The following is a 12,184-nucleotide window of genomic DNA, read 5'->3' as shown; positions in this document are numbered from 1 at the left end:
CCTGGTCCAACACAGCCCCTGTCCAGCATCACCTCCCACCATCCCTTCTCCACGCAGCTGGACTGTACACAAACAACAAGACTGCTGCTGCCTTTGTGAGGTAAGTCTCCAAATAGCACACGCACACTCGCTCACACACACACACAACTTTTTGACAGATTTCACCTCTGCCCTGTACAGGACAATGTTGGAGAGATTATCTGGGGAAGTGGGGGGGAGGGGTTAGGGTACACCCATCTGTAGAACTTCAGGGAAAGTGTGGGGAGAGTGGGGGCGGGAGGTCAGTCATTTGGAGACTATGCTTGTTTAATCACTGTAAACAAAAGACACGATCACTTTTGGAAACACGTCTTTCATGTAACGTTTCTGTCGGGACCTCGAGATCTCCTTCGGATAATCCGATTTTTGCATAATTGGTATTTGGATAATCGAGGTTCCTCTGTACTGCCCGCTGAAGTGTCTGGGTCCAACCAACACCTTTGATAGAAACGCTAACAGTTTGATATGGACTCAATACAAAAAGTGCTAATAGCCAGGGCTGCAGTAATCGTCCTTCTCAGGAAAAGCGATTAGCGCCTATTACTACAGCAATGGACTTTCGCACAGACATTGAAATTGATAATGTCTGCACTGAAACTGACAATGACAGCGCTGAAATTAACAAAGACTGTGCTGGAACTGACAATGACCGCACTGAAACTATCAATGATTCTACAATGTTTACAATAAACAAACTATGTTACAGAGACAAGAAGCTAATCACTGACCTATTACATTACAAAATGTATAAAAGTATTTTGACATGTGCTCCTGATGGAGAGAAGACTTGCAGCTGACCACTGTGCTGTAGTATCTGCGGAAAGTAGCATGTTCTGATAGGTTCAAATTTCAATTAAGAGACTTCACAGTCTCACTAGATTGTTTTATTGTGCCAAAGGATCATGCCAGAGACACTACTTCAGAAAACCATTACTTTGCTTGTTTCTGGGGTAATTGATTCTGCTCATTTTGTGCAAGTCCTGCGATTAATAAAGATTAGGTCTTCAGAACTGTCATCTCCAAAATCTTCCTTTATTCCAAAACTACAGCATTACTTACTACTTTCATCAGAGTATGTATTGTAACTCATGTATCCTCTCAATCTATTTTCTTCCTAGATAAGAGTGACAAATTCATTGCTATTTATATAGTCAAAAAGCAATGCACTCTCCAATGACAGGAGTTATGAAACACTCAACAGCAACCAATACAGATTAATCCACAAAGAATTAGTCAAAGAGAACACAGAACATTTTTTAATTCATTCCTTTATAAAAAGGTTTTGTAGACAATGTAATTTAACAATATAGGCAAGTAAACAATATTAAGTTACAGATAATTAACAAATGGATACAATTAAAAACCTTCGCTTTTTTAAAATTGTGGTAGCTTCCTAAATGTGAAAAAGTCTCAGTCGTGTTACTTTTGGAAATAAAAGTTGGTAAATATTCTTACGAAATATAAATGCGCAGGTTTCAATCAATCCATTTTATCTTCACTGATAATACAAATTTTCAGTTTTAAAAAAAGGTACTGAAACTATTTTCCACAATTGGTTTGAATCCATAAGTCTATATTCCAAAGGGAGGTATATGCAATCAAATTCAGTGTAATGGCCAATCCTTTATCGCATTGGTCTATATGAAAAAGCCATACCCGGCATATATGTCTGCACTGGATGGGTTGAATACATGGGATATCCAGCAGATGATGCGTGGATGTGTGGATAGAACCCTGGTGGCAATGTTGTATGTGGGGACTGTTGTACTGGTCCCGTAAGGACCAACTGAAGCAAGCTGTTAAGAAAACAAAGTGAAGTTTAAAACAACAGTATTTGGAGGTCTTTCTTCTTGACAACTTAATTAGCTATTCTTTGAATTGGAAATTTTAACAATAACTATAAAGAGTAAGCGATGAAATATATCTAATGCATTTGGTAAAAATCAGTATCGCGGAATACATTAACTACAACGAATTTCTGGTTCGTAAATAAAAATCAGGAATTGATACTGTCATTACATATGCGATACCAATTCTTTGTGGAGCATACACAGATCTACTGTAACATGTATTTGTTAGTAAAAAGGAAAGGTGAGCTGCAGGATGGTTTTCAATCATTCAGTTCTTTACTTGGCAACTCTATTTTGGGAAAGTTTTTTTCAGCAAATGCACATTTACACGTATGAAGTTTTCCACTAAAGTTTGTATGTTGGCTAAAACAGCATCACTGTAGCCACAATGGTTAGTCAGCAATTTGTATTGGATAATTTTGTATGTATAACATGTTAAATTCATACTTATTTACAATTTTAATGCTAATTATGTTCAAATTTATAGTGTAGTAAACTGACACTTCACAAACAGAAGTGCTTTAAATGCAAATAATATGGAACAGGGACTCAAAAGGGACAGTACATTAAAAATACATCATTGGTAACCGAATCAATCATTGTAAAGTTGACCTTATTTTTTAGGAAATCCACACAAATCCACTGGGAATTTTTAATACCATACAAAGAAAAGTAAAGCCTCCAATGATCACTTGGATATTAAAGTATTAGAGTGAACTCCTGGAGTCTGAGACCACTGGGTTTGGGCTCCAAAGAACAAAAACAGAGATTCTAGGAATACAGTATGCTTTGGATCTGGAACCAGTGGAAGAAACATTTGCAATCCAGGAGCAATATGAAAGGAATTCTCAAGCTCTGGAAGCGTTTCAGGGTTTGGCTTAGGTAGCCCTATCAAGGCTTTCCGATCACCAGCTGGTTCCCATCATTAGGATTTTAGGTGTACATCTTCTGTTTATAAAATTTAAGACAGAAATTCATAATTTTGGGGTCAGCAATGTACTGATACACAATCCTGATGTACATTATGAGCATAGTTACTGTGACTTCTGACTTATACAGTCTTAAATGAACACAAATTGCCATAAAGGAGTATAAATTATGCCACAAAAATCCAATGTTCATTGTTTACAATTTCTAAATTTTATGAAAAATGTTATAAGCCTCAAATGATTCATTATCTCAATATACATAATGAAAAGTAATTATTGACTAAAACAATCCACACAAACAGACTTGGTTTCCTTCACAACCAACAGAAAAATATGAAAAGCTGTTCTTTGGACTTACTTCTCACGTAACAGCTGTTTCTGCTCACAGATATTGCTTTTTTATGGAGTTCACAGTAAAGAAACATACTAGTTAAAGTATTAAAGTTCGTCCAATTATGTTTCAGAACTGTAACTTTAATTTTGGAATAAAAGATGATAGTCGTGTGACCTGTTTTGTATTCTGCCTGACAGGAAGATTAAGTTATTTGAGATCAAAGGAAGGCTCAAACTTGCTTTACTAATAAGCTGCTGCACTGTATTGACACTTGGGAGACAATTGCAGCAATGTGCATTTTAAACAAGCAGATCTATAACTAATATGCCAGACTATATTACAACGAGAAGCTGAGCATTTAAATCCATATGTCCCAAAAATCACAAAGGTGATTTTTGAGATCAGGTTACAGGTTTCCTTATAATCAATGAATATTATTGACAGTAGTGCTCTGAGTGCAGCAGAGAGAAAAGGCTGCTTGGCTTTGCAAGCTGTCACAGATCTGTGAGGGAGGAAGACGGTTTCCAGTTCCATAAATACATTCAGCAGCTATCTAAAGACTCAGACATTCACCCAGCAGGCACAGGGATGAATAATAGGAACAGCTTTACTGCTGGTGGTCGATTTAAGAAACTGTCAAAAGAGCCTGAGAGAGTCATTTGAAGTCACAACTTGGCAAAACATAGATGCAAGAACCCATTAGAAGCTGGAAGCAACCGGAGATGGTTTGCTAAAGGAACAGGAATTCTGGAGAGTGCAATAGGTGAAAAGTATACGAGTGTCACTTTATGCAGTTTAAATTAAAAGTTATCTACAAAGGAAAATAAGTATTCAATCAAGTGGGAGCTTTTTTGGTCATTTGTTACAGCAAGTTTTAAAACTTTTAATTTTTTTCATCTCATGCTTTTCAGTTCTTAGCTAGAAGTTTGAATTCCTTTTTAAATGTTATGGTTTCAATGAATTGCAATAAAATTCTAATATATTCAAATTCATTTATTTAAACCTATCCTAATACCTGAGAATTCCATCTCTAGTTATCCTTTAGAAAAAGCAAAGAAACCAACATAACAGAATAAGATCCACACACAGTATACTGAACTAATTAAGAAATCACTCAACATAATGGTGTAAGGTAATCAGATGAAAGGTATGAAAGACAAAGAAAAAAACTTTAATGAATGCATTCATTAGCCAATAAAGTCAATTCAATACCACTGGTCTAAACAAAAACTATTATTTTGAACTTATTAATCAAAGAACCTAAAGTCTTAGATTTAAAAAAATACTCAGTTTGACAAATTTCATCCACACATCACTTGGTGACTAAAGTGTGGAACAATCATAACTATGGTACTAGCTCAGAGGAAATAGTATCTTTGAACAAAACAATACTGTCAATGACAGGACATACTGTTTTTAATCATGAAGGCTATACATAGAAGAGTTTTAACATTTTCTTTGCTCAGCATGTTCATTTGAACTTATTCTTTTAACAGTTATTGGTCTAATTGAAATGATTATTATTAAGACTGTGGGGAAAATTATATATGTACTTGTTTAGAGTTACATTCCCACAGGGAATTCAAGATTTTTGGAACTGAGAACGTTGCTTAGCTGGGAGATGATTAGATTCATTAAACTTCAATATTAAAATATTGACATACTTACTTGTTATGTGGAAGCACAGAGCAGATTGATCGTAAGTCATCTGTAAAATTAAGGAGGCAAATGCAACTTAATATAGAACAACCCAAATTCAGTTAGCCAGCAAGCAATAACATTTTAAATTGACATATTTTGCAATGACTGAACTTTATAAACAGAGTTTGTGTTTTCTCTGTTTTCCATTTGAAAATAAATTAAGTTTTACAAGAGCAAGGTTTAACTATGTATTTTATGAATATAACTCACTGAAAATAATAAACTGGTTTTCAGATTTAGACTGAAAATATGTTCTAAAATATTACTTCACAAAAGTCTACTCCAGTTCATCTATTAACATGCTTGATTCTGCTATATTGAGAAGCTCAGCATTTATATTAAGAATTTTCCTATTTTACAACTATTGCCAGTAGAACTTTAAGTTCCAGTTGTAATCTGAAATAGTATCATATCACAGAAAGACTTAAAAATAAAATTTGGATAAATTATAAATTTTTTGTTTTAGTTTTTTGCACAATCTTACTCTCCTCCCCTTTGTCTATGAAATTAAATATCCTGACACCAAAGTATGTACTTCATAACATTATCCCATTCATAATCGGGCTTAAACTGCAAATAGAAATCCACTATTTCTATTGTTAAACAATGTTGAGCTTTATCAGCCTTCAAATTTTATTCCAGTCAATAAAAAATTTTATCTCCTTAATAAATTAGTACATAATAAGCTAGAGCCCAAAGACGGAACAAAATACCTTTAAATTGGAACATATGAAACTTAAGTCAAAATCAAACTAAATAGTTAAAAAGAACCACATGTCTGCCAGAATGCTAAATCTGGAGAAATATGAAATCTAACAACCTAAGAGGGAGTGAATAATTTGTAGTGATGACTCAAATCTAAGTCCTGTTTAATGCAGCAATTAGTGGAAAATTTACTATACAAGTAATATTTACATTTGAACCAGTTTCTTCACTAGCTTTTATTTACTCTACCATATACATTCTTGGTAGTGAATGGAAATAGTTTCTGTAATTGGTACCAATGTAACTGAAGCTAACCATTGAAAATGGATAATTGCTCTTTCAGTTCTCTGGGGAAGAAAAATAGCTTATTCCTACTCAATAAAAACTCAATTCATCATTAAGGAAAATTCTGACAATTTGACATTATATCCTTTATATCACATCAAACTGTGGTAAAGCATTGTAAACACTATTTCTCACTTTAATTCAGTCAAGAGTCAAGTAAAAGACTGAATGAATGGAACTCAACTTGTTACAATTATTTTAGTTAATTATCTGAAACAAAGATTCTACGTTTTAGGATGCCTAGCTATGAATCTTTTGCAGATAACTTGCTTACCTCGAGTACACAATAGTGCTCCTGATGCAATACCGACTTGCAGGGCTTGAGCTAATCTATCTAATGCAAGTTCAACCTCCTTCACAGGATTTGAAAGATTGAGTTCTTTAACAAGTTTGTTAATGTCTTCAACGAGCCGATCTACATGATCAAACATGATAAGCTCCAAACGTCCATACAAGTTCTTTTCTGTCAAATGGCCCTGAAGTATCATAAGGACCTGAAGAACACTCAGATGCAACTTTGAATAAAGAATTTTGAAGTCATCATTTTCGAACTCCTTGCACATTTTATTACTGTTGCCATTTGTCAAGGACTGAGCTGAAGAAATTTTGTGGTTCCTTCTGTAGGCCAAAGGTGCGAGTACACACCAACGAATCAGGCCTGGAAGTGGCGTGAGTTCCAAAAAACCACGTGGTAGACTTGCTGGACTGTTCAAAAATGTAATCAGTGTCAGACGTGGATCATCATACACCCAAGATACAACCATCTCCAGTAGATCATAAGGAGGTATTAGATCATCTGTAATAAAATGTGAAAATATATTTTAAGAAACACTCCTTAAAAACCATTGTCCTTCTTTCAAAATACAGCAGGAATCAGAGTAAGAACGAACTGCCATGGGGTACAATGGACACAATAGACAAACTCAAACAAAACAAACACAAATACAGACAACAAATGAGAAGATAAGACAAATGCTGCCTAATGAGACAATTATTGGAAAAAACAGTATAATTATTATAGAATAGCAAAAGAACAAGGATGTAAATCATATGGGAAAAAGTCACATTTCAACTTTTCGAAAATAAAGCTATATTCAGCCACGTAAAAATATATACCAATTTTTTAAAAAAATCGTACCTGTTGAAAGGTCATACAATGCAGTAACTGCAGTGATCAACTGACAGCAGAATCGAGGGCTGGCATGAACAATTCGTTTTAAGGTCTGAACTGATCCTGGTACCAAAATGCAGTAATCCTCAGTCAGGACCTTAGCAAGTCTTACACAGAATACTGCATGTGTTCTCTACAAAACCAGTTACAGATATAAATGTTAGAGCAAATCTATAAAATAATACCATAGACTGTGATTTAATTTCAAACATTTCAGACAAAAGATTAAACAAATAAATTATAATGATATGTGATATTTCATTTCAATTATATTTATATCAAAATTAAAGTTTGAAATAAATAAAGTTAGAAAATAATGAAAAACAGTGGCCAACAAATCCAGAGGTATTTTTGGCCATTTATTTATGAGCGAAGCAGAAATGAAGATACAAGTCACTAATTTTATATGCTCGAAACCAGAACTTTCCTCATTTATACAATCAACAAACCCAATGTGAGACTAGCAGTTTATTCCTCCACCATTTACCCCAAATAATAAAAACTAAACAGTACAAACATGACAAAAAATTGCACTTCTGCCATTCATTGTGATGGAATAACATATTACTTTGAAACATATTGAACTGCTTTTAAATAGAAATCCCAATTATAGATCATACCTGCAACCATAATGCAGTACATTCCAAAATGGGAACTCGACAGATTGCTATTGCCATGGATACAAGTTTTCCCAACATAGCCAATCTGTTTTCATCTGCTTTATTACCCTGAGGAGCAAACAGCGCAGAGAAAATGATCTGTCGAACTGCATCTTTATTTTGTTCTTGGAAATAGCTACACATGATCTCCAGCAGTTGCAACTCCTGTAAGGAGCTCAACCTCTTTCATGAGAAAAAGAAAAAGTAAGTAATTAATAGAGAACAAATAAAGCTTTTTCAGAAAGTAACACAGCAAATAAGTGGAAAAGAATATGCACTGCTGGAAATATAACAAGTTGATCAGCACATGTGGAAAAAAACCTAGCTGAATGGTTTGACCCACACCCATTTCATAACAAATATGAAGACAGTTCTGATCAAACCATTTACCTGATACTATATTTCCCATTTTAATGGGAAACTTCCATAGCAGAAAACTTTTCTAAAAAAAAAGCTTGCCATAAATACATACTTTAAGAAAATACTCTTTGAAGGGACTATTTTCCATGTTTATACAAACAGTTTTCGATAATGATTGGCAAAAAATTCTCTATTAACACAGGTGCACTTTCCCACACAAGTATAATCAAATAATTGATGTGATCATAAGGTTGAGTTAAAAAGTTCATGCCATTAGAACTACAGATAAACAGGTTATGAAGTAACATGCATGTGTTTTATTGCCAAGCTTAAATTATCCAACAAGGAATCTGAATACCATATTTCTCTCAATGGAAAATCTAAATCTGTATCCTTAACTTACTTTTGGTTGAATATTACGTTCTTTTGAAAGCTGGAATATAAATTCCTCCACAAGCTCAATGGTGGACTTGTCAACAAGTGGACCAGGTACATTCTGCAGTTGGCTGCTAAAGATGATGTCCAAATGGTAAAGGAGTTCTTTTGCTGCACTTAAAGCATCCCGCCTCAAAAGAGAATGGCGAATATCAGTCATTCTGTCCTGCAAGCCAGAAAAATACATTTGCAATTATATAGGTTCTAAATAATTGTGCATTACCTTTTTATTCTCTAGTTAGGTTTCATACCACATCAAAAAGACTAAAAACAGCAATTTCTGACTACTTTTGTAATAGTTTTTCTCACAGTTTAAACATACATCTTCATGTCTATAACATTTGGAATTTAAATTTAGTTCAAATCATTTTTATAAATTTCCATTTTATTTTCAACCACCGTCAGATCAAATTGTTCTAAAATAGGTTTCCATGTAACAGCTGTTCAGCAGTATTGAACGGTAACATACTCTGCTAATATGAAAGAGATTTCGGCTATTTATCTACACTTCTCAGTGAGAATTGAATCTGATGACCTCTCAGGCTTTCCTTCTGTCGAGCTAATGCTAGTCTTTTAAATGAGCGCTGGATCTATTCCACACAATCCAGTACAACAAATAATAGACATCAGAAATTTTCAATGCAAGTAAATAATAGTTATTTGAAATGTTCTGATGAAGCATTTAAAAAACAAAATTCTTATAAATATTCCCATTTCCCCCATGCTGTACTTTTGCTGAACACATAAGAAAACATCTAAACTTTGCTAGTTTACTAAGTGTATTACATAACCATTTAACATAATTGCAAATTATACAGGATTCCCTCCTAACTAGACTGCATGGTGTTTAACGTACAAATTAGTACACAAGTAAACCTAATTGCGGCTCTCAAACTCAATGCTTCAAATTAACTACTAAGCTAAAATTAAACTTTTTAAAAGTCAAAGCTAATATGTTGAGATGGTGTGTTTCTGCAATTGAAGTTAACATTTGAAAGAGCAAAAGTGGTATCCTTAGATTGCCTGCAGTCCAACTCAACAAACATAAGGGGCAAAAGGCAAAGATATATTGGATAAGGCCATATTGCTTTAATCATTAAAAGCTGCATTAGAAACTGATCATTCATCAACAAAAACATACCATAAAATGAGGTTTTTTTTGAAAAGGTACTAATGCAGTTAACACAGTTCATTTAAAAATCAATACAGCTGTACTAATATCATGGATTAAAAGGATAATTTTGATCTACTGATGTGTCACTGTACTGAATCACTAGTTAATACATTCAGTGTAGAAAACAGAGTAGCTGCCAATGTTTTGCACAGGGAGAGCAAAATTATTCTATAAAGAGTCTCATTCAGGGATACACACACACTTAATATTAGCCAAAGATGATAGCCCATTGCCAGTTGTTCAAGATACTGGACCCACATAATCAGAGAAGAACTAACAAGAAGATAAACTGACAGTACTATATTTTACTTCATCATAAAGATATCCTATAAGGTTTTAATTTTCTATGTTGATTTACATTGCTAACTGTCAATCAAGCTTGGTGAAAAAAGACAAGGTGAGAACACAACTAATTTTGAGGGGTGGTCAGAGACAAAATACGCCTGTTTAATCACAAAATGTGATTTCTTACATTTAGGAAACAAAATAAACGAACAGCAATGACAATGAGTTAGTTTTCTTTGCACAGACCTGTCCAAAATCTCACTTTCTAATGACACTGATGATTTTCAGAAATGGGTTCTATCCATTTTTTGAGATACTTCTACTCTATTCAGGAACTGTTTTAATAAATTGAGTATGTTGATTAATAATACACCACTATTGAAGCAGACAATATCTGACCGTAGATGCAAGAGGGATGTTACCCAAGATGGGGGTGAGGGTGGGTAGAACCAGGGAACAATATTTAAAAATACGATGCAGGCTATTTAAGACTGAAAAATGGAGGAATTTGTTCACTTAGACAGGGGTGAATCTTTGGCATGCTCTTCCCCCAGAGAATTGCAGAGGATCACTTACCTGAATATATTCAAGAAAGATATGGGCAGATTTTGAGATAATATAGTCCTGCCTTTTGTTTGCATGCCATGTATAAATTTGTTTCTGTGCCAAGCATTCTGTACAAATTATCACCTTCCAGTTTAATTTTGTGGTTTTAAAGAAGAACCTTTGAGCCGTAGAAACTGCTCACTGTGCATGCAGTCTGCTTTATTTACCATTTATTAATTTTGAGATTCTCTTCCAACATTACCTTCACAAAGGGCAGGATTTTGCTATACAAAAGATATCAAAGGTTGTGGAAATAGCACACTAAAACAGTATTTAAACAGACGATCAGCCTTGATCTTGGTGGAGATGACTCAAGGATTCAAATAACCTCAGTCCTGCTCATATTGCCTACATTCAAGTTATACAAAAACTTGCAGAACTTGTGTTTGAAATGCCTCATGTCAACAAGAGGAAGTAAGCGAGGGATGTCTTGCCCACTTCAGGAGTTGTATCATTCACTTTGCAGAGTCAGCAATTATTTCAATCTCAAACTTGACAAAGAATCCTTCAGTTACACATTCTTAACCCAACTACTTCCACAAAGGACGGGTCACCAAACCCAAAATACTGATTTCTCTCCACAAATGCTGCTAGACCTGTGGAGCTTTTCCAACAATTTTTGTTTCCATTTCTGTTTTTCAACATCAATTCAGTGAAATAATCTTCAGCCACATCAAACTGAATCTTGTAAATCAAATGATGAAAATGTAATAACCAGTCTTTCAGCTTCCAGTCTGATCTACAAATTATTTTTTCTGAGGGGGCAGAAACTGGTTTAACCTTAAACCCAGCCCGAGACAAACCGGCTGGATAGATGGAGAGGTTAAAGCCACTTATGGAAATGTTATGCCTTTAGAAAGGGGTCAATAAGAAACATCGCGGGGGGGTAACCTGAGAGATCAGGTAGTTGCCAAGATCAGTCGATTGATAAAGTGAGAACAAGAGTGAGGCCATCAGTACATTTCAATATCATTACCAATCTCTAATACCCCACCCCTGGATAATGTTACATCCTCAGGTAGTTCAGAGGCTCCTCGGCCCAGCATCGTGATGCTCCAAGACAAATGGTCTAGGCCCAGGCCCACAGCCTGAGCACAGCCACATTAACGTTACTCCCAGGCCCGGCGTTTCTACTAACGCCATCTCGGTTTCATCCTCTTCAACCACCCAGCCCCATTCTCTCCTCTATCCCGGGTATCCGCTCTCCCGAGTCCCCTCTCCCCTAGACCCCGCTCTCACCGCCTCATCTCCTCGGCCTGACGGCGGCAGGAGCAAGGCGTGACGTGTACTGACAACGCCGAAGCCGCAGGATCACATGGACCAACACCCGCCCCGCCCCCCCGGAAGGGGGCAGATGGAGGGGGCGGGGCCTCCTGTGAAGAAGGTAGCGGAGGGTCAAAGAGCAATGAGGGGGCGTGGCTCTACAAAGAGCTGTGCGAGGGGACGGGGCTCGACAAGGAGTTGTGAGGGGGCGGGGCTCTACAAGGAGCAGTGTGAGGGGGCGGGGCTCTACAAAGAGCAGTGTGAGGGGGTGGTGCTCTACAAGGAGCAGTGTGAGGGGAGGAGGTCTACAAGGAGCAGTGTGAGGGGG

The 12,184-nt window shown here is 35.9% G+C and overlaps 1 protein-coding gene across 1 annotated transcript; it reads right to left on the bottom strand.

The window, feature by feature from the left end:
- Positions 1–1,272: 1,272 nt before the first annotated feature.
- Positions 1,273–11,936, bottom strand: c21h7orf26 (chromosome 21 C7orf26 homolog). Its single transcript, XM_043711573.1, has 7 exons — positions 11,833–11,936; positions 8,497–8,694; positions 7,695–7,916; positions 7,042–7,207; positions 6,178–6,699; positions 4,821–4,860; positions 1,273–1,835 (listed from the first exon to the last, which is right to left on the bottom strand). The coding sequence occupies exons 2-7, from the start codon at positions 8,686–8,688 to the stop codon at positions 1,664–1,666; spliced, it is 1,314 nt and encodes a 437-aa protein (XP_043567508.1). The 5' UTR covers positions 8,689–8,694; positions 11,833–11,936; the 3' UTR covers positions 1,273–1,663.
- Positions 11,937–12,184: the final 248 nt, after the last annotated feature.

This window comes from Chiloscyllium plagiosum, chromosome 21 (genome assembly GCF_004010195.1).
Source record: "Chiloscyllium plagiosum isolate BGI_BamShark_2017 chromosome 21, ASM401019v2, whole genome shotgun sequence".
Lineage (NCBI taxonomy): Eukaryota > Metazoa > Chordata > Chondrichthyes > Orectolobiformes > Hemiscylliidae > Chiloscyllium > Chiloscyllium plagiosum.
Note: the sequence above shows the minus strand (reverse complement) of the source record. Positions and strands in the feature narration are given on the sequence as shown.